The sequence below is a fragment of the Delphinapterus leucas genome, chromosome 15, assembly GCF_059928025.1.
Source record: "Delphinapterus leucas isolate spDelLeu-1000000601 "Yukka" chromosome 15, BTC_Dleu_Yukka2, whole genome shotgun sequence".
NCBI classification, from domain to species: domain Eukaryota; kingdom Metazoa; phylum Chordata; class Mammalia; order Artiodactyla; family Monodontidae; genus Delphinapterus; species Delphinapterus leucas.
This window is the reverse complement of record NC_143143.1, coordinates 4326177-4348857: the sequence shown is the minus strand read 5'-3', so window position 1 is coordinate 4348857 and position 22681 is coordinate 4326177. Positions and strand designations below refer to the sequence as shown.

General features: G+C 47.3%; 2 protein-coding genes and 1 long non-coding RNA gene across 37 annotated transcripts in view; 1 reads left to right on the top strand and 2 right to left on the bottom strand.

The window, feature by feature from the left end:
- Positions 1-22681, bottom strand: part of ZNF12 (zinc finger protein 12) — a 208181-nt gene that overhangs the window by 150096 nt on the left and 35404 nt on the right. The gene's annotated exons all lie outside the window — the stretch shown is intronic.
- Positions 1440-8350, top strand: LOC111171229 (speedy protein E4). Its single transcript, XM_089895607.1, has 6 exons — positions 1440-2309; positions 2835-3047; positions 3659-3717; positions 4203-4288; positions 5818-5986; positions 6148-8350. The coding sequence occupies exons 1-6, from the start codon at positions 2201-2203 to the stop codon at positions 6289-6291; spliced, it is 780 nt and encodes a 259-aa protein (XP_089751733.1). The 5' UTR covers positions 1440-2200; the 3' UTR covers positions 6292-8350.
- LOC149747368 (uncharacterized) lies at positions 9068-22681 on the bottom strand. Its single transcript, XR_016387731.1, has 2 exons — positions 19783-22681; positions 9068-19173 (listed from the first exon to the last, which is right to left on the bottom strand). It is a non-coding gene; the product is annotated as an uncharacterized LOC149747368 (long non-coding RNA).

Sequence of the window (22681 nt, the reverse complement as noted above, 5' to 3'; positions counted from 1 at the left end):
CCCTCCAAATATATGGAACCTGTTGACTTCACTCCATCTCCTCAGACATCGTCTTCCTGCACTACCACGCCAAATTCCTAACCATATCTGGGGCTCCCGACTTCCACTCTTGCTGAATCCCCACCCCATCCATTTATACAGCAGCCAACATCAATTGTTTCCCTTTCAGTGCCAACTGGATCACGACACCTCTCATTCACTGGTTTCCCACTGCACTTGGCATACATCTCAACTTCTTCAGACCCAGGGTTTTATTTCCTTCTCACTCACTGTGTACTGTCCACACTGGCTTTGGGGTCTAAGAAGGAAATTTTGACACAGGCTACCACACGGAAGACACTTGAAGACATTATGCTAAGTGGATAGGCCAGATACAAATGGACAAATGTTACATGATTCCACTTCGGTGAGATCCCCAGAGGGGTCAAATTCATGGAGACAGAAAGTGGAAGGGTGGGTGTCAGGGGCTGGGGGGATGGGGAGTCAGTGTTTAATGGGGACAGAGTTTCAGTTTGACAGCATGAAAACATTCTGGAGACGGATAGTCGGGACGGTTGCACAACAATGAGAATTCTTTATTTTTCTTCTTAAGATTTTTGTTTTACTTATTTTTGGCTGCGTTGGGTCTTCTTTGCTGTGCGCAGGCTTTCTCTAGTTGCAGCGAGTGGAGGCTACTCTTCGCTGCGGTGCACGGGCTTCTCATTGCGGTGGCTTCTCTTTACGGCAGAACACGGGCTCTAGGCGCACGGGCTCAGTAGTTGTGGCTCGCGGGCTGAGGAGTTATGGCTTGCGGGCTCACTACTGCTGGCGCACGGGCTAAGGTGCTCCGCGGCATGTGGGATCTTCCCGGACCAGGGCTCGAACCCGTGTCCTCTGCATCGGCAGGTGGATTCTTGACCACTGTGCCACCAGGGAAACCCAACAATGTGAATTCTTCATGTCACTCAACTGTACCCTTAAAATGGGGAAATCCATGTAATGCAAATTTTATCACAATAAAAAAAGAGAGAAGGGGGGAGGGAGGGAGGAAGGGAGGGAGGATGGAAGAAAGGAAGGAAAAGCAAGACTCAGACCCCCAGGCAAGGAGTGGAAGCATGAGTTGGGAAGTTCAGAAGAAGCCTTCAGTGGCACTGCATGATTCTGAGTTGGCTATTTTCTTCTCTGCATCTCGGCTACCGTGTACTTCCTACCCTCATAGAAAAATCACCTGTCTTGAACTGGAGATTTTCCCATTAAGGCTTTTTGTACATGTGACATTTTTATTCAGGTAGTGAAATCTCTGGGACAACAGTGATACTACATTCTCAAAATTTTGATAAGTAGACGAGAACTTCTTAATTGGAATCCAGGGGCAGGCTTTGGACAATCCATGGACTTTGTGAAATCCAAAGGTGCCCTTTGTGTGTGTGTGTGTGTGTGTGTGTGTGGGCTGTCTGCAGACACCCGTTGAAGGGTGCGTGAGCACGTGTAGTTCTGTATGATTTTAGCTGCTCAAAATGCCTCTTGGGCTCAAAGGTGCCTGAGGGTAGCGGACGTGTGCTCCCCCACTACAGAATTCTGAACACAGTGCCAGTAAACACTGAGCAGAAGAGCTTTGCAAAATTCCATGTTTTAACGTAACTTTTTAATCCAGTGAGTCAATGTACCTGGGATATTTTTTGACATACTTATCTCACTCTTATAAGGCTGAACCGTTGCTGCTTCCCCTAAGTCTCCTCGTCCCTCTCCCCACTCTCCCACCAGCCCGTGGAAGAGGAATGGGAGGGAGGGGGAGAGTGCAGCAGGGAGAGGACAGCGCACCTACTGGGAAGCGGTAAAGCGGGGTCTGGACACCTTGAGGGGGGTTTTGGAGGACGGGCAGAGGTTGGGGCAGAGGCAGGAGATACCGTTTACCCCTGATCTCTGGGACAAGTGCACACATAGGTGTGACAGTTACTTGTCATTTCCTTCAAACTGCTGGCCAGGTTGGAATGACGCATGATGACATCAGAGGCTTCCGACCTTCCTGATTGGAAGGACCAGACTCCGTGGCGCTCGGCAACAGTAGTAGACAATAGCATCTCGCCAGAGCTTCTCTCCACTGCCAGTTGCCCCGCAGCTTGGAGAAGGGACGACCACTCGTGTTTAGCCCAAGTCCAGAACAAGAGTTGGGACAAAGCAGAGTCTAGGCTTCGAGGAAGGGAAGAGTTTGGGAGACATCATGGACAATCGTCCACCGAGTTCCCAGGCTGAGGACGAGACCTGCCAGCCCAGCTCCTCAGGGTACCCCCTGGAGGTGACTGTCTATGAAGAAATCCCAGGACCGTCAGGTGAGGGAGCTGGCACGAGAAGGAATTTCAGAGGCTTGACCGGTAAGGAGGAATGGGTACACAGGTCGGGAAAGAGCCCCCGCAAAAGGTGCCTATGAAAGAAAGGAGACATTCGGAAAGCCAGGGATTGAGGGAGGAGAGCACAGGAGCTGGGGACACGGAACACCTGGGGAGCAAGAAAGAGGGTTAGGAGACGAGATCCAAGGATGAGAGGAGGGAAGAGAAGAAACAAGGGGAGGGTTCTTTTTTTTTTTTTTTTTTTCCTGGTGGGAGAAATTATCTACCATGAGAAAGAGTTTCGAGGACAGGAAGCTGGAAAAATGACAACAGGAGTCAGGGGAGGGATCGGTAGATATGGACAGAGAAAGATGGAAAGATGACTTGGGGCAAGGTCAGCGGTCTGTGAGACTGGAAAGCACGGGGGTGCTTCAGGGGGGAGGCAGAGTCGGGGTGGGGTTGGGTGGTCACCAGTGGCTGAATTCCCAAGACGAGAGCGTCATACTGTAGTCTCTTCTCCTTCGTCAGCCCCCTGGGCCGGTTGCACCTCCCCGCCTCAGCGCCCCGGCGGGAAGAGGAAGAGGTCAGTGGCGTTCAGAGCGGAGGTGGAGGGCGACCCGGCCGCTGAGGCCCAGGACACCTGGGTCGTGGAGTGGCTGATTGGGCTCAAGATGAAGCTGAAGCGACAGCGGGTGTCTTCAGTGCTGCCTGAGCACCACGAGGTCTTCAACAGGATGCTCGGTAAGGACCCGCCCCCTCGCCCAGCACCCTCCAATCCTATACTTGAATAACAAAGAAACAAATCTTCCCATGACTACACTTTTCCAGTGGAAAACAATTCCCTGCTAGTTGGTGCGCTCTCCGTCCCTGGCGGACTGTCTACGGATAAAGGATACAGGGGACACGTAAATGATGCAGGATGAGGTTAGATTTAGAAATGATACAGGGTTAGGTTTGTTTGGCTTCAACTGTACCCCTGAGACTCTAGCTCTTACTGGCCTTTTGAATCTTACTGGTGCGGGGCGGAGGGCCGGGGGCTGACAGTCCATCTTCGCCCCAACGAGACTGTCAATTGAGAAACTGGCTGAGAGTAACTCGATGCCCTCTGCACTGATACGTGAATGCATGATGAAGGGGCATCACTCCCTGTCACTCGGCCCCCCCTAGAAGGGGAGTCACCCCCTTTCCTCCCACAGTGAATGGTCTTCAATCCCCTCTTCCCATCACCTTCACCCTGGGCCACAACTTGGCATTTCCCCGGGGGGCGGGGGGAGCGCGGTTCTCCCTCTTGGCTCTGCAATGCTCCCACGACAGCCCTGTTCCCACTGGCAACATCTGCCCTCTTTTCACAGAGGATCCCGTCGTTAAGAAATTCCTTGCCTGGGACAAAAGGCTGGAAGTATCTGACAAGGTAAGTCACCCGCTGAGATGGATGCCAGCTCCAGCGCCTGTCCTGGGTGGGCGCACGGGGTGCTTTCTACACCCACGTTTCCACTCCCCTCCCAACCTGATGCCTTGTCAACACTTCCCTCCAGGGGCCTCGAGGTCCCCTCTGGGATCTGAGCCCCAGGTGTGCCCCTTTGGTGGTTGCTGCCTAAGTCCCCTCTCCTCTCAGCTCCTGGGGACTCGCCTTGGCTCCGGTTCATCAAACACAATCCAGTGCCAGTGGCCCTAAGTCCACGCCCTCAACCCACAGCCTCCCATCCTTGGAGCGTCGCAAACTCTGACCTTCTGTCCTCTCCCCTTCCCCAAATAATCAGGCTCACCCAACACGGGGGGGTCTCCTCTCCAAGTGGCACCACCCATTCCTCGTCCCCTGCTCCCTTCTCCCTCCCACTCTTTCTCCTCTTCCAGGAGGTGACCTCTCTCCTACGTTTTTTTCCCTCTTTCCATCAGTATCTCCTGTCGATGGTGATAGCTTATTTTAGCCGGGCCGGGCTCTTCTCCTGGCAATTCCAGAGAATCCATTTCTTCATAGCTCTGTGAGTACCTTGCTCCATCCCCGCCATCAGTATTCAACACCCTGGGAGGGTGGAGAGAGAGACGTGGGGTTCTGACCTTTCATCTATTTTTTTTAAACCCCTTTGTACTGTTTACTCTGGTGTGAAAATGACAGGACTACGGTACAGTGGTTTCTTTTTCAAACAAAGTTATGGTTTTTATACCATTCATTGTCAAAACAAACTACCCTAATGTCAATTAAAACACTGAACGAAACAAAGCAAAACACAAAACCTTCCGAAGAGGAGAGGAAGAAAGAACTGATACCATCCTGCCCCCGAGTAAACAGATTTGAGACGTTTCCGGTTCTGACTTTCCAGTCTCGGGTCTTCCCACATCAGCACCAAGTGTGATTATCTTCCGTTTCTGCGTTCCCACGACAAATGCCACAATCGGGGGGCCCTTATCACATAGCGCGGATCTGGTATAAAATGCTCCCCACTGACGTTTCTTCCAAGTCTCCCAAGCCAGTCGGCTCTATCTGCCTGAATATCCTCCCAAAACACAGGTCTGACCGCTTCGCACAATTTCATTGGCTAATGCCGTGCCAAATCAAGGCCAGAGTTCTGGGTTGGAATTCAACTCTCTCTGCAATCTCCATCACACTGTCCTGATACTTTATTCCTGTGTTCCACTGTTCCTTCCAAATACCCTGCCCTCTAAGTTTCTATTGGGCTTTCTGTCCAGGTATGTTTCCCACACATTTATCTGAAGAAAATGACCCTATCCTTAAAGTGGGTTCAAACACCAAAACCTTCACGATGCCTCATCTCCCTAACTTCTGCATCCCGGAGGCACTTGACTTAAAATCGTATTATAATGGGATGCTTTGCATTATAGTCATTTCTTATCTCCCCCCTTCCCCTTCCCCAGTCCCATGAGACTGGACACAATGTGGAAGGCAGGTCTTGTCAAAATGTCAATGCATTCCCAAAACACTCAGCACAATTCTTTTCATTTTGCAAATGTTCGTTCTTGTGAGTCTTCGAGGTAATCAGTGTTGCATTTGGCTATGAGATTAAATGTTCATTCATTCATTCATTTAATGAAACCTTATAAAGTACACCCTACATGCCGGGGAATATGAGGTGATGGGAACAGAGATTCACAAAAGGCTGTTGAATTCATGCATCAATATGAACCAAGCCCTAAATGTGTCATTTGGTAGGAGAGGGATGAATGCAGAAACAGATCAGACCAGCTCCTGCCCTCAGGAACTGTACAGGTACCTACAACATAGGGAGAGAGGTGTGTGCACATAAAACAAGTTGAAGGGAACAGGGGGTTTGGATTTAGTCCTCATCCTCAAGGTGTGAGAGGCACCCTTCCGAAGGTCCTGCCTGGCAGTGCCTCCTTGATGACTGGGCGGCTCTCGGTGACGGTGACGGTGACGGCTGGGCAGGGCTGGGTGGGTCGTGTGAGGATGTTCAGCCTGCCTCTTTCCTGGGAAGCTGATCTCAAGTGGAGGCCCTTCCTGTCCTGATGACAGCGACCTGATGTCTTTCCCCAGCTATGTGGCCAGCGACATGGAAGAGGACAACCAGGCCCCCAAACAAGCCATCTTTTCGTTCCTCTATGGAAAGAACCGCTCCCAGCGTCCCTTGTTCCACAAACTGCGTTCCCAGTTCATCCGTTCCATGGGCTGGAAGACGAGGGTCACTCGGGAAGAGTGCGAGCAGGTGGGTGGGCTGTGGCGGTCTCGGGGAGGGGGAGGGCCGGAGAGGAGGGGGGGGATCACGGGGAACTCCGTTTGTGACTTGGGGATGGACGAGAAAGAACCGGAGGCTGGGCAAGGGGAGGCAGCGGCATCCTCATTGCCAGGGGCTGTTTTTCTTTCCAGATCCAGGCTTTTGATCCAGAGCTCTGGGTGTGGGGAAGAGATCGCACCCTCTTGCCCCAGGGGCCCCAGGAGCACTCAGGCCTCCTGTCAACGGTCTGCGCAAAGGTAGGTCTGCATGCGTCCGCAAAGGTGCGGGCGGAATGACGTACTGTCTATTGAGGAAATCGGAGGAATCCCACTGCTGGACCCACATCACCTCTCACGCTGTGAAGGGGGCCCGACGGGCACGCAGCCACACGCAGACTCAGCGCCCAGCCACAGACTGACAGCCACACACAGACACCAGCACCGCGGGGCCCGTGGGCGCCAGACCTTGGGGAAACCAGTTTATCCCAGACGCATGGGTCTCACTGAAATCATTTCACCCAAAGCAACTGGGTCCAAATAACAGCTTTGACGAGATGGTGATTTTCTTCCATATACTGTGTTCCCAGTTTCTCTTTTTCATTCATTTTTGGCCTTACATCCCTCAGGGATATGGGTTCTAGCATTCACCTACAACAAAGTAAATGTCTTTATTTTCATCCAAATTTACTTTCAAATTGCTTATGGCCAGATGACCTGTGACTCTCTACTTCCCCTGACTCACCACTTCTGGACCAATGATTCCTCTTGTACAATTCACCTTTTCCCCCTCAAGTTTACGGTCAAGGGGATTTATCACAACGAGCGAAGGTTAAGGAATGCCATCTTCAGCAGGGCTTATTACAATTGACACATTAGAGTTCTAGACGTGGGCAGAGGGTTGAGCAAACATTTGGCTTAAATCTTGCAAACTAGCTGTCTTAGTCCATTCGACCTGCCCTACTACAGACTGCGTGGCTCATAAACAACACACCACAGTCTCTTTTACAAAGCCAATAATCTCATTCATGAGTGCTCTACCTCCCAAACACCCCACCTCCTAATACCAGCACCTTAGTGGTTAAGATTTTAAGATTTCAACATAAGAATTTTGGGGGACACAAACATTCAGCCCGTAACACTAACCAAGTTTAGGACTGAGTATTATTTAAACGTTAGGATCCAGGGACTTCCCTGGGGGCAGAGTGGTGAAGAATCCGCCTGCCAACGCAGGGCACACGGGTTCGAGCCCTGCTCCGGGAAGACCCCACATGGCGCGGAGAAACTAAGCCCGTGCGCCACAACTACTGCACCTGAGCTCTAGAGCCCACGAGCCACAACTACTGAGCCTGCATTCTACAGTCCGCAAGCCACAACTACTCAGCCTGTGCGCCTAGAGCCCATGCTCCGCAACAAGAGAAGCCAACGTCATGAGAAGCACCGGAGAGTACTCCTCGCTCACCACAACTAGAGAAAGCCCACGCGCAGCAACGAAGACCCAATGCAGCCAAAAATAAAATAAAGGAAATAAGTAAATAAATGAAAAATTAATAATAAAATAGACATTAGGATGCAGGGTTAGCGTCAGGGTTAGGGATCCGGCATCAGGTCTCCTGGTCCACGATGTTGACTTGTCAGTGATGTCTATAGTGTGGTGCCAAGTTCAGAACTGAAGTGGTGCCAAAGGACCAAGGTGAGTTAAGACTAAAGCAGCATTCTTCAAATGCCAGCTCCCTGAGCAGAATCACCTGGGGTCTTTGTTATAAAGCAGATTGCTGGGCCTGACCTTAGGTGTATTCAGTGGTTTTTGGAGTCAGGGTCACCAGAGTCCAAGAATCACACTTGAAAACAATGAATGGCTCAGGACTGGGGTTCAGAATGGAGAATTTGAGATAAAACTGCAATCATAAAGGAGTCTCAGTTCTGGTTAGAGTTGACTAAGCATGTGAAAACCTTTATATCTGCAGAGTTGCCACTTTGAAATCTGACATCCTCGCTCATTCTCTTACTTCCAGATCACAGAGCCCAGGAGAGATGAGGATGTTCAACACGAGGGCACTCCAGACAGTGATGACAGCTGTGAGGAAGGAAGGGAGAAAGCCTCTTGTGCAGATAATCGCGAAGAACCCAGCATCTTCTAGAATGAGCTGAGAAGAGTTTTCATATCATACTCCTAGGAGCGGGGCATGCTTCTAGGAGTCTGTGGCAGGACAATAAGAAAACAGGGTTTTCTCAGATTCCATCCTTTTGGAAGTCACCACCCCAATTTTCAGATCATTTCATTCAAATCTCCCCTGAGGTCCCATTGGAGGTCCCATTTTTTATACGCTTGTTTGCCCTGGTCTAGAAGCATCTGAAGGTGGAGTGTAGGGGCTCAGAATACGACAGAAAAAGTTTTAAATATATAATGAGAGCCATAGGGTCGAGCCTGATGACTTAACTTTCACAGGCTTATTTTGAAAATGTCACCTATAAAATTATTGTATGTTTATATTTATATATTTATTTTAAATAGTTTTGAAATAGTCTTCACTTAGGAACACCTTGTTCCTACAAACCTTTTGTGATGCGTATTACAGCTGTTGTATATTTACACATATATACAATTGTATTCACATTTTCAAGAGAGATTTTTATTTTTATCTATTACATAATATACCTTTTATATATTACATAATATTCCCATTCTACTTATAGCTAGGTGGGTATTTCCTCCCAAATCTTGTAAGCATACATTTTATTTTTTTAGTTCTCATTATTGAATTGTGGGAATTCAGTCGGAATTTTTTAACTTGTCTCAACGTGTTTGTATGTTATTTTAGCTTATTAAAGAGCACCGTGCAATGCAGCTTTTGGGAAAATACAATAAAGATGAAAGTCTTCCCACAGTCACGTGTGTGTGGTCATTACCAGTCGGCTTCGCCTCTTTGCTGTGCAGCGAGGTGTCGCTTAATGGTGTTGTGATTATCCAACCCCATTTCTTAACTCTGAAAAGGAATCCTGAATTATTTTTCATGTAGAGAAAACTACAGAAGATGAGGCACATCTTGCATCATTCAGGACTCCAATACAAGTGTTGGGTAAACGGAAAGACAGCTTTATTGAGGAAGCCGGCAGTCCAGGGGAGCAGGTGGACTCATGTCCCGAAGAACCAACTCTCCCCTCCTGAGGTTCTGCTTGAGGACTATACAGGGAAAAGAGAAAGGGGCTACATGTTGAAGAGAGGGTTACAGGGTGTGTGATCAGCTCACGGACATTCTTCTGATTGGTTGGTGGTGAGGTCATGGTGACCCAACATCATCAGCCTTCTGGTTCCAACTGGTCTGGGGTCTACGTGCTTGTGGGCAGCATGCAGTGCACTTCTTACACCTGCTGGGGTTTCAGTCTCTGCCAAGCTGTTCCAAGGACATGGCTCAGAATATTACCCGATAGCCCTTGAGGAGGAACTAAAGGTCCTTGACTGTGTTGAACGGCTAAAGTATGATTATTTTGTCTTTGCTGTTTTTCTGGCCACGCCTCGCAGCTTGCAGGACGGATTCTTAACCACTGCACCACCAGGGAAGTCCCTGTGCGTTTAGTTTCAAAACATAATAAGGCCGGATGAATTCAGAACTAGGGGCAGAAAGCTCTTCCAGTGAGACACAGAAGCTCTGCTGTTTAGGCAGATTTCGAGAACAACTTTCCAACCACTTATTAAAGAGACCAACACTCCACTAGAAACAGTTATCATTTTACAGAGAGAAAACCAAACTCCAGCTTTGCATCGATGTAACATTTGACACTCAGAGAACCAGAAGCTCTTTTTTGAAAACCTCTGGAATAAACATCAAAACTGAGCCGCCTTCGGCCCAGACAAATGAAAGTCCCTTTCCACCCATCTCCTGCAACTTTCTATATTCACTGAGGTTGTGTCCTTCACTATCCTCTTTCTGCTGCTGGAACAATCAGTCATTTCACTTTAGGACCAAACTATTTTTGTTCCTGTTAATAAACAAAACTACATCGCATTGTCTTGCATACAAAGTCGTACCTCTCGGCTGCTGGAACCAAGCAGGACCCTGCAGGGCCCTTCCATGTCCCCTGCCTCTTGTTTGTAAAACAGCTGCAGTCTCCCAGGCCTCCCCTGAGTCACAAAAGAGCAGGTTCAAGCAGTAAATGATTAGGACAACAGCACTCACAGAATCTTTAGTTCCTCCCGAAGGACATAGGTGACAGTGTCAGAGACACACTCCTAACTCGTTTTGCAGATACTAAAACCACTACAAGAGGAGAAAGCTAACTGTATGACCACCAACCAGACTGCAGCTATGACGTAAGCTGCTCCATCTTGAGCAGACCTGAACCAATGGCTTACACAATTCCAGGAACTGGTCTCAAGGAAATGCGAACAAACCAACACTGGAGTTGACGATTAACTGTGCCTGAAACAATCAACATGACACCGAACACACCACTGCATGACCAATGTCAAGATCATGGTCAGAGCTGACTGTGTTACTCTGCATGCAGCCCCCACCCACACAGCCCAGAGGCTTCCCGTCTTTTCCCTATCAGCCCCTTTTCCCTCTAACTGGCAACTGGGAGATGGTTTTGGGGACACTAGTCCGCCATCTTCCCAGGTTGCCAGCTTCCTGAATAAAGCATCTTTCTTCCTCCACTAACCTTTGCCTCTGGAACATTGACTTCTGAGCGATGAGCAACTGAACCTGAGTTCTGTTCCAGCGGATAACATTACTATTGGTCAAGTCTCATTCATATTATATTAATGATAACTTTGAACCAAAGTTACTTCCATTTCACAAAGAAACCTAGCAGTGAATAATAGACAACTGCCCATCACACATCAGCATTTTAGGCTAGGAGAGCTCATGAACACACATACCACAACTTTACATAGCCACAAACATCCCTTACATGACTTCTCCAAGTGGCAGAGACACACACATTCATTAACACACCCACAGACATAGCCTCTAGGTAACAAATAAAAATATGCAGCAAGAGCATAGAAGTTGAGATTATGCTTAGTAATCAATGTTTCGGGTTTCTGTCTTGCTCAGAAATGACCTCGGTATCCAATGATTATCCAGTAAGTAACACAATTTAATATCAGTTCAAGGCTTTACGTAAACTAAAGATCTTGGAATTTATCGACAAGCTAACACAGTACAAAACACAGTTACTGTTGAAAGAAAGTTTGTCGGAATAATAGTTAAATGCGGTTAAACACAAATTTACATTTTTCATAGCCTTAAATATTAAGTAGAAGTAATGTTAGCTTATTTGATGGGCACAGCTATATAAATTTAGGAAGAACACTCCCAAGTAGAATTTTTTTAAATGTATGCCTAATACCGATAATTAAGACAGGAATAAATATTTATTAAACCAAAAATATTAAACTAGCTTCACTTGTCAAAGATTTACCTAAATTATGTAAACGTGAAGTCTTTCAATTTCTGAGTTGATTTTTTTTTTTTTTTTTTTTGGCTGCACACAGAGGCTTGCTGGATCTTAGTTCCTTGACCAGGGACGGAACCCGGATCCTGGCAGTGAAAGCACCGAGTCCTACCACTGGACGGCCAGGGAATTCCCTGACTTGATTTCTATAAGAATACTTTTCTAGCACATTTAACGTATGAGAAGTTCTAATTCCTTTCTCTCTGACAATTTTAGGGATATATAATTTTTATAAGCACATTTGTATCTTTGTAGGCCAATCAGGACAGAAACCCTTTAATTTAAGAGACTCTACAATCTACTTTAATAGATCCAGAAGTAGGAAAACATTACATACTCACACTGTCAGAGGTAAAGACCCTTCTGAATTACAGACACACAGACATATAGAGAATGGAACTTTTACCTTCAGTTCTCAAGTCTTAGACATCAGTCAGGAATAAAAACTCACCAGTCTAGATATTAAAGAGCCGTTCTCCTCCCACTGGGCAAGAGATTCTCAATTGATTTGAGCTTGTCCAAGTAGACAAACAGAAAAGACTAAGAAAAGACTGACAAACCAGATCCTCTGTTACCTCTCACCTAACTGAGATTAGTTCTGTAGAAACTTAATCCCTTTGGAGAGACCACCAAAAGTCTTCAAACGACACAGCCAAACTCAGAATCCCTGCTGCTCCAAATGGGGAACCACTCAGCTGTAATCCGAAAACAACGCAGAAACACAAAAGTAATACAAGGCGAAACTAAAGAAACAGAAAGTGCGCCAAGTTCAATGGCAGCTTGGGTTCACCCCTGGGAGAGGAGAAAAGATGTACCTGGGCTTCACCGGCTCATGAAATACACCACTTGTTGCTGGGCTTTTACAGATTTATTTACGTGTAATTGATATACAAAATCCAGCCCATGTTTAATTTGTATAACTTGATGAGTCTGGACATATGCACACACCTGTGATACCACCACCACCATCACGGTAACATACTCATCACTTCCAAAAGATTCCTTCTATCCCTTTGTGTGTGTGTGTGTGTGTGTGTGTGTTAGAAAGACTTAACACAGCACCAGGTACATGAAAAGGTGCTCAACGTCAGTAATCATCCGGGAAATGCAAATCAAAATCATAACGAGATATTACCTCACAGCTGTTAGAATGCCCACATTTTTAAATTTTTTTTAAAGATAAGAGTTGTCAAGGTTGTAGAGAAATCGTAGCCCTTGCATATTGTAGGCAGGAATGTAACATCGTGCAGGCACTGTGGAAAACAGTATGGAGTTTTCTCAAAATCCTTTAAATAAAATTTCCATATGATCCAGCAATCCCACTTCTGGGTATACAGGCCCAGCTCAGAGACACTGCAGCTTCGGTTCCAGAACACTGCAATGAAGCGAATACCGCCATAAAGCGAGTCACGTGAATTCTCTGGTGTACCCCTGCATGAAAAACTTATGTTTACACTATGCTGTAGTCTGTTAAGTGTGCGATAGCCTTGTGTCTAAAAAAACAATGTACATACCTTTATTGAAATATACTTTAGGGAAGAGAAATATAGATCAATGGAACAGGATAGAAAGCCCAGAGATAAACCCACACACATATGGTCACCTTATCTTCGATGAAGGAGGCAAGAATATACAAGGGAAAAAAGACAGCCTCTTCAATAAGTGGGGCTGGGAAAACTGGACAGCTACCTGTAAAAGAATGAAATGAGAACACTCCCTAACACGGTAACACAAAAATAAACTCAAAATAGATTAAAGACCTAAATGTAAGGCCAGACACTATCAAACTCTTAGAGGAAAACATAGGCAGAACACTCTATGACATACATCACAGCAAGGTCCTTTCTGACCCACCTCCTAGAGAAATGGAAATAAAAACAAAAATAAACAAATGGGACCTAATGAAACTTCAAAGCTTTTCCACAGGAAAGGAAACCATAAACAACAACAACAGAACAACCACCCTCAGAGTGGGAGAAAATATTTGTAAACGAAGCAACTGACAAAGGATTAATCTCCAAAACGTTCAGGCGGCTCACGCAGCTCAATATCAAAAAAACAAACAACTCAACCCAAAAATGGACACAAGACCTAAATGGACATTTCTCCAAAGAAGATATAAGATTGCCAACAAACACATGAAAGGATGCTCAACGACACTAATCGTTAGAGAAAGGCAAACCAAACTACAGTGAGGTATCACCTCACACCACTCAGAATGGCCATCATCAAAAAATCTACAAACAATAAATGCTGGAGGGGGTGTGGAGAAAAGGGAACCATCCTCCTGCACGCTGCTGGGAATGTACATTGAAACAGCCACTACGGAGGACAGTACGGAGGTTCCTTCAAAAACTAAAAATAGGGCTTCCCTGGTGGCGCAGTGGTTAAGAATCCTCTGCCCAATGCATGGGACACGGGTTCGAGCCCTGGTCCGGGAACATCCCCCATGCCACAGGGCAACTAAGCCCGTGTGCCACAACTACGGAGCCTGCGCTCTAGAGCCCGCGAGCCACACCCACTGAGCCCTCGTGCCACAACTACTGAAGCCCGCACGCCTAGAGCCAGCGCTCCGCAACTAGAGAAGCCACCGCAAGAGGAGCCCGTGCACCGCACACTGAAGCGCCTGCTCGCTGCAACTAGAGAAAGCCCACGCACAGCAACGAAGACCCAACGCAGCCAAAAAGCATGAATAAATAAAACTACATAAATTTATACAAAACAAAACACCAACTACACATAGAACTAACACATGATCCTCCAAGCTCACTACTGGGCACATATGCTGAGAAAACCATAATTCAAAAAGAGACACGTACCACAATGTTCACTGCGGCACTATTTACAATAGCCAGGACATGGAAGCGACTTAAGTGTCCACCGACAGATGAATGGATAAAGAAGATGTGGCACATATATACCATGGAATATGACTCAGCCATAAAAAGAAACGAAATTGAACTATTTGTAGTGAGGTGGATGGACCTAGAGTCTGTGAAACAGAGTGAAGTCAGTCAGAAAGAGAAAAACAAATACCGTCTGCTAACACATATTTATGGAACCGAAAGAAAAAAAAAAGGGGGTTCTGATGAACCTAGTGGCAGGACAGGAATATAGACGCAGACGCAGAGAACGCACTTGAGGACACGCGGCGGGGGGGAAGGGTAAGCTGGGACGAGGCGAGACAGTGGCGTGGACATATATATACACTACCAAATGTAAAACAGATAGCTGGTGGGAAGCAGCCGCATAGCACAGGGAGATCAGCTCAGTGCTTTGTGACCACCTAGAGGGGTGGGATGGGGAGGGTGGGAGGGAGACGCAAGAGGGAGGGGATATGGGGATATATGTATACGTACAGCTGATTCACTTTGTTATACAGCAGAAACTAACACAACACTGTAAAGCAAATATACTCCGATGAAGATGTTAAAAAAAAAATACTTTAGGGACTTCCCTGGTGGTCCAGTGGTTAAGAATCCGCCTTCCAATACAGGGGGCGCAGGTTCCCCTGGTCGGGGTACTGAGATCCCACGTGCTGTGCTGTGCAGCACAGCCGGAACAAAAAAAAGTTAAAAATACTTTACTGCTAAAAAATGCTGACCATCATCTGAGCCTTCGGCGAGTAGTAACCTTTTTGCTGATGGAGGGTTTGAAATAGTGTGAGAATTACTAACATATGACCCACAGACAAGAAGTGAGCAACTGCTGTTGGAAGTACGGTGCCAACACACTTGCTCAACAAAGAGTTGCCGCAAACCTTCAATTTGTGAAAAGCACAAGATCCGGGAAGCACAATAACTATAATAGAAGATAATGTAATATAATATAATAAATTATAATATAGCCTGTATATTCAAAGAAAAGGAAATCAATATCTAGAAGAGATACATGCACCTCTATATTCATTACAGCATTATTCACCAGAGCCAAGATAGGAAAACAACGCAGATTTTCACCAACACAGAAATGGATAAAGAAAATGGGGTATATATATAGGATATTATTATTCAGACTTATTAGAAGGAAATCCTACCAGTTGAGACAACGGGGATATAACTAGAAGACATTATGATAAGTGAAATAAGTCAGTCACAGAAGGACAAAACTGTGTGTTTCCACTTATATGAGGTATCTAAAAGAGTCACACATAAATTGTCAGGGATGGGGGAGGAGAGAATGGGGAGTTGTTCAATGGGTATAAAGTTACAGTTACACAGGATGAATATGTTCTAGAGAACTGCTGTATGACTAAGCGTCTATAGGTAACGAGGCACACTATTCTTTTCGTTTGAATTAAAAAATTTTCATTCAAGTGTAACTGACCTACAACACTATGTTAGTTCCAGGTGCATAATCTCAATATTTCTATACATTAGAAAATGATCACCAAGATTAAGTCTAGTTGTGGTCGAGTTACCATCCGTCACCGTACAAAGTTATAATGTTATTGACTGTATTGCCCATGCTGTATATTTCATTCCAAAGACTCATTTATTTTGTAACTGCTTATCCGTTCCTCTTAATCTCCCTCACCTATTTCACTCATCCAACTACCCTCTTCTGGCAACCACCTGTTTCTTCTCTGTATCTATGAGTCTGTTTCTGTTTAGTGACGTTAGTTCATTTATTTTGTTTTTTACATTCCACATACAAATGAGATCATACAGTATTTGCCTTCCTCACTGACTTATTGCATTTAGCATACTACCCTCTGCCTCCATCCATGTTGCCACAAATGGCAAGATTTCATTCTTTTTTTTTTAATTTTTAAAAATTTATTTATTTTACTTTCGGCTGCATTGGGTCTTTGTTGCTGCAGGTGGCATCTTTCCTAGCTGCAACGAGCGGGGGCTTCTCTTCCTTGCGGTGTGTGGGCTTCTCATTGCGGGGGCTTCTCTTGTTGCAGAGCATGGGCTCTAGGTGAGCGGGCTTCAGTCGCTGTGGTACGCGGGCTCAGTAGTTGTGGCTCGCAGGCTCTAGAGCATGGCTCAATAGTTGTGGCACACGGGCTTATTTGCTCCGTGGCATGTGCGATCTTCCCAGACCAGGGCTTGAACCCATTTCCCCCGCACTGGCAGGTGGATTCTTAACCACTGCATCCCCAGGGAAGCCCCTCATTCTTCTTCTTCTTTTTTTTTTTTTTTCTGGCTAATAGTCCATTGTGTGTGTGTGTGTGTGTGTATATATATATATATATGACACACCTTCTGTATCCATTCATCTATGGATGGACACATAAGTTGCTTCTATACACTGGCTATTATAAATAATGCTCAATGAACATAGGAGTGCATGTGTCTTTTTGAACTAGTGTTTTTGTTTTCTTCCCAAAAAATACACAGAAGTGGAATTTCTGCATCTTATACTAGTTCTCCTTTAAAATTTTTGAGGAATGAGGTGCACTACTCTTTTTTTTTTTTTTTTTTTGGTGCACTACTCTTGACACGAAGTTTACCTGCTGCCGTTAGGTGAATCCATCCAGGATGTCTGTGAAGACCTCCAAAGCTGCTAAAACATAAGGGTAGGGACCTCCCTGGCGCTCCAGTGGTAAAGAATCCCCCTTACAATGCAGGGGACCTGGGTTCAATCCCTGGTCAGGACACTAAGATCCCACGTGCCGCAGGGTAACTAAGGAATGGTGTGGAGGAGCTTAAGGAAAAGACCACGCCAAGCTCACAGGCCGTTTAAGATGGCAACAAACTCCTGACATTGACTGAAAATCAAAGTTCTTTATGTGTAACAATCGAAGAGGCAGGATGGGTCCTGTTAGCAAGGTCCCCTGAGATGCCAGGTCACCTGACCCCCAGCTCCAGATGCAGAGACGTCCGGGACCCAGGCTTTGCCGGCCTGGGAAGGCTGAGGGTGCCCACCTGCTGACAGGACACCGGGGCGGGGGGAAGAGCTGGTTACCGCCCAAGGCAGACGAGCATCTGTGCAGAACTGCCTCGGCTCAGCCTCGAGGAGCCTGTCTCAGAAATCGACAGCAAGTCTTCCAGAAGCTCTGCCCATATTCCATTCAGGCGTCACTGGTCACACCTGTGGCTGCCCGGATGAAGACTGGGGGCCCACACGTTCACACACTGAAAGTTATTACCAAATGCAAGAGAGTGAGGGATCAGACCATGAACTACTCTAATTTTAAAGCATTAAGTAGAATCACGCACACCTTCTTCTCCTTTCCGGTTCTGCATTTGTAATTTCACAAAATGTGTGATTTGTGGGGCTTTTCTAAGTGCTTGTAATTTTGCCGGATGAGAAAAAAACTGCACAATAAGAAAACATTATAGTTTTCACTGGTAATGGGCATAAAAATATATGCACTGTTGCTGCTTGAAAACAGCATTCATGTGAATGTTCCAGATGATTTTCTATTTGCTGATGGGTTAAGTGGCTTGCCCACGTTCACTTTTATGTAAAGGGAAGATGAGAAAATTGCACTTTAAACTTAAAAAAATGGATGTCAGGAAACCCGGATAACAAATTAAGAAAGCAATCAGAACTGCAAATATTGAGGGGTTTTAGGTTACTTTCAAAACACAAGGGAACAACCCACGATGTATGTGTCTTAAAGGACCACTTGGTACGGTAAGATTCCACAGACAGCCTTGTAATCGCACAACTCAGAACTGGTCACACACTGCCCACAAGCCACTTTCTCAGCGTTACGTTAACAGTGTCGGCTCACTCCCCTGCTTGGTGGCAGAGAGGATGGGTCTCCTTTCCTTTCTGAGATTCTTTTCATGAGTGGCTAGAAAGCTTAAGCGCTGGAATTCCATTAGAGAAAAGGAGTATTCCTCAGAGGACTGTAAATGACAAAACCCCAAGAGGGCTTTAACAGCTGCGTCCCTGTGTCAGAGATCTCCCATGCATGGCTGGGGCCCAAATGACACACAACAGCGGGGGCCCAGGGGCCGCAGTCCTAGGACGCCGCTCCACAACCAAAAGGGTCCTCTCGCTCGTCGGGGAAAAAGAAAGGTGTTCCCAGACACACACAGACTCCAGAACCAGGAAGTGAGGACCCCACCTGCCTGGCCTGTCCCAGGAGAGTGGCTGATGCACTGCCCAGAACCAGAAAGGGGAACTGAGACCCAGCAGAAAGGGAACCACGAGACCGACGCATTCCTCCACCCGCACGCGCCTGTGCCCGCAAAGAAGCTGCACCTCGGTACCGACCAAGGAGGGTGCTCTTCAACTAGGAATCTTACGCACACAAACGTGCTGATTTTGAGAAACTTTTGAAACGCATAGTATTCAACCTCTCAAAGTAAAAAAAAAAGTAATGAATTACATAGCAATGCTGGAAAATACAGGAAAAAGACAATAAACCTTGGAAAACAATGTTTACTAACATGACCCCAACTGGAAAAATTTAGAAACATTTAACACGACTCTGAAGCCAATAAGACAAGGAAAACAAAACAGAACAAAACAAAACAAAACAAGACAGTATTGGGGCAGGAAGACGGGCAATGGACATGAACAGGCCCTTCATATAAAAACAGAAATACACCAGTCTGAAAAGACCACAGACAGAAGGATTCCAAGTAAGTGACATTCTGCAAAGGGCAAAAATACACAGACAGTAAGAAGATCAGCAGCTGTCGGGGGCTTGGGGACACTGGGGGGGATGAACAGGTGACCGGCACGGATGTTTCGGGCAGTGAAATGCTTCTGGGTGGCACTGCAGTGGTGGCTGCAGGTCATCACACTTGTCCAAACCTGCGCAGCAGGACACAGAGAGTGAGCCTTAATATAAACTACAGACTCCACGGGAGAATCAGGTGTCAATGCTGATCCATCACTGAGATGACGCGCCACACAAGCCTGACATGTTATCAAGGGAGGGAACCCAGAGGGACGGGTACAGGAAACTGCTGTCTGCTCGATTCTCCTGTAACCCTAAAACTGCTCTAAAAACTCTCTATCCATTAGAAAGAAGAAACAGCTTCTAAGCATGTGAAAATACTCTCAACCTCATTCACGATTCAGAAAAACCCCAAGGGAACGTCCACACTGCTTACCGGGGCCTAGGGCCAGCGGGAACACGCCGCGGCCTAGCCCCTTCCTGTCGGGCACCGCGCTGGAGCCCAGAGTCCCCGACTTGACCCACCGCACCCCACCCCGCGTTTCATGCCGTCCACGGTCTCTACACATGACATCTTTAGATCAGATGACTCACTGTCCCGATTACAAGGTTTCAGTTTCTCCACAGGATGAAACCAAAACCAGCACAGAGGGGAGGCTCTTCAGTCAACCTCAGGGTCTGCCTGCATCCACGTCCCGCTGTTCCTGACGGGAGGCCCACGTCCTAAGGAAGGAGCTCCTTACCAGCACCTCAGGAGCCTCATCCGGTCCACCTCACGCTGCTCTGAGAGCCTCGCCAACCTCTGCAGCTACCCAAGTCCTGGTCACTTGAGGGCCGTCACCCTTCCCCGAGTCACTGAGACACGTGTTCTGACGATGCATTTATAACCAGGCTCTCGGGCTTCCCTGGTGGCGCAGTGGTTAACAATCCGCCTGCCAATGGTGGGCACACGGGTTCGAACCCTGGTCCAGGAAGATCCCACATGCTGCGGAGCAACTAAGCCCGTGAGCCACAACTACTCAGTGTGTGCTCTACAGCCCGCACGCTACAAGTACTGAGCCCACGGCCCGCAACTACTGAAGCCCGCATGCCTAGAAGCCATGGTCTGCAATAAGAGAAGCCACCGCAATGAGAAGCCCGCGCACCACCAGAAAGAGTAGCCCCCGCTCACCGCAACTAGAGGCAAACGCCTGCGCGCAGCAACAGAGACCCAATGCAGACAAAAAATGAATAAATTAATAAGAAACAAAAATTAAAACACACAGATAAATAAATAAAAGCAGGCTCTGCTGTGTCAGCACTCTGGAGTTCCCGACGTATCGACGGGCAGGATTCCCGTCCTCTCCTGTAATTACGTCTCTGAAGTGCCTTTCCCGAGGAGAACAGAAGCTCCTGGAAGCAGAGAATTGCTTAAGATCACATGCAGAACCGGAAGACATCTGAAGTTTATGTCTAAGATAAAAGACACGACACTAGATGGCGTGAAGGGTCCCCGAAGCCAAGAGCCAGGGAAGCAGGACACGTCGTCTGGGGACCCTTCCACCAGCAGAGCAGAAAGTGTCCGTGGCCAGAACTGGCGCTCAATTCGCTTTGAGCTGAGAGGCACCCGTGTAATTACATAGGCTCCCCAAAGACTAATTACTCCCACATTTAAGAGAGGAGATGGCTTTTCAGGCAGACAAGGCAAGTACGGTCTTCCCCGCTGGCTGAACTGTGTGTGCAGATGGTCACGATGGAGCTCGGCCCCAGAGCTCTGCTCTCTCCTCAAACCCCCAACTTCACCCTCACCCTCACCTGAGGAGCTGCTTCCCTGAGAACAGAGAAGCCATCGGAGGGCTTCCCCACCTGCAACCCAGCTCTGCCATCCCCTCCCCACTCCAGCACCCCGGGCAGCAGCTCTCCCCTCCCCCACACGCATCTACTGGATCATTCCCACTCTCATTTCTCCCATCAAAACACAACACAACACAACACAACACAACATCCTCCCCGGACCTCAGCTCCTACTCCAGCTACTGTCCAATTTCTCTTTTCCCCGTCACAGCAAAACGTCCAGCAACAGTTGGGAACAGAACAAACCCAGTTCTCCCACTCCTCTCTCCTAAGCGTCTCCGATCAGGATTTTACCCCACAGATGCATCCGCACGCAGCATCAGCGAGGTACGACCTCCCCCCAGCGCTGGGCTCGATGGTCAATGGCTCCACAGAACGGCTACCTCGTTTGTCCAGTCACCCAGGGAACCTCCAAAGTGCTTCCCATATGCAGACAAAATGCTGTGATTAATATTTTAGGAGAAATACTCAGCGTGCACAATACACTTGAGCTGCTGGAGGAAAGAGGTAGCAGCACAGAAAAAAAGTTTCCGTAACTACAGAAATGAAAAGATAAGCTATTTTAATGGTAGCAAGTACGGGACGAAGGGGGACGAATGAAAACCATTTAGACTACGACAGTAACAAGCCTAATACTACAACGTGGTAACAGAGGCTGGAGAAGGACTTTAGAATGAACCCATTTTTCTGGGTAGGGTGACGGGCTAGACGATGCAACGATGAGCCGCCAGGGACAAAAGGAGAAAGCAAGGGGCGAGGGAGCTGTAAATAATCATTCTTGGATCTCCTGGATCTGGCAATTTGAGGTGCCCTTTGGACAAACTCCATAGAGATGCTGGCAAGTGGCTGGACAGAGGCATCTATCTGGTCCAGCTGGGAGAACTGACAGAGCTGGAAGTGAAAAGCACCACAAGGTGAGATCAGACAGGTTGAAGAGTCGTGAACCAAGAGTGAAAAGACAACACATAAAGAGGGGGGAAGAAAGAATCAGTCAGGAAGAGAGCAAGGAGAGATCTGTCACAGAAACCAACATAGCAGACTCTGCAGATGGGAAGGCGACAGTGGTCTGAGGTGACGACTGGCAAATCTCCACCGGTTCGTATGCTGGGTGCCAGGTCACCTCAACCGGATCAGGTTCTGGGGAGGGGCAGAACCAAGACCGCAAGCTGCACGATACAATTCAGGTGGGAAACACGGAATCTTTGCCACAGACATCACTACATCACATCATTACACATCACATCATGGTGTGTAGCGCGACCCTGTTAGATTGTAAGTGACAAAGAGGGAAATTTACTGGAAGGGTGACAAGGCTGTGCTTCCAGAGGCTCCTCATTGCATCCCTGGATTGAGCACTGAAAACAATGTACCTACGTGACAACGGTGTTCTACTGAACAGAAAAGTTATATGCCCTGAGTGCTCCCTGGAAGGCATGCTCTCGGCTTACGGGAAGCACAAGGAAGGCACCGATGTCAACACGTCAGGGGCTGTCGCTCAGGAAGGCTAGCGGCCTACAGCGGGATCCTCAAGGAAACCTTTAACGCCCGAGAACAAAAGTGCTTCGGCAGGACAATGGAAGTCAAGCAAGGGATGGCGTTTTGCCACAAATGTCAAGAACGCGAGGCTTGTACTGTGTCTATAAGAGGATCGTGGGATCTACACGTAGAACTTGCCAGAAACACTTGGTACTTGCTTTGTCGAACCACATCTTTCCCCAACTCCTACTTTCCCATTTCACATCTTGAACTATTCGCCTCCCAAGGTGTTATCACAAAAGAACAGCAGCAGGTAAATAAGTAAACAGCAAA

Excerpts from the sequence above, each read along its gene's own strand:
- LOC111171229 (XM_089895607.1), top strand. The coding sequence starts at position 2,201 with ATGGACAATCGTCCACCGAGTTCCCAGGCTGAGGACGAGACCTGCCAG. Across the intron at positions 3,048-3,658 it reads GGTCTTCAACAGGATGCTCG|AGGATCCCGTCGTTAAGAAA; the intron begins GTAAGGACCCGC and ends CTCTTTTCACAG. Across the intron at positions 4,289-5,817 it reads ATCCATTTCTTCATAGCTCT|CTATGTGGCCAGCGACATGG; the intron begins GTGAGTACCTTG and ends GTCTTTCCCCAG.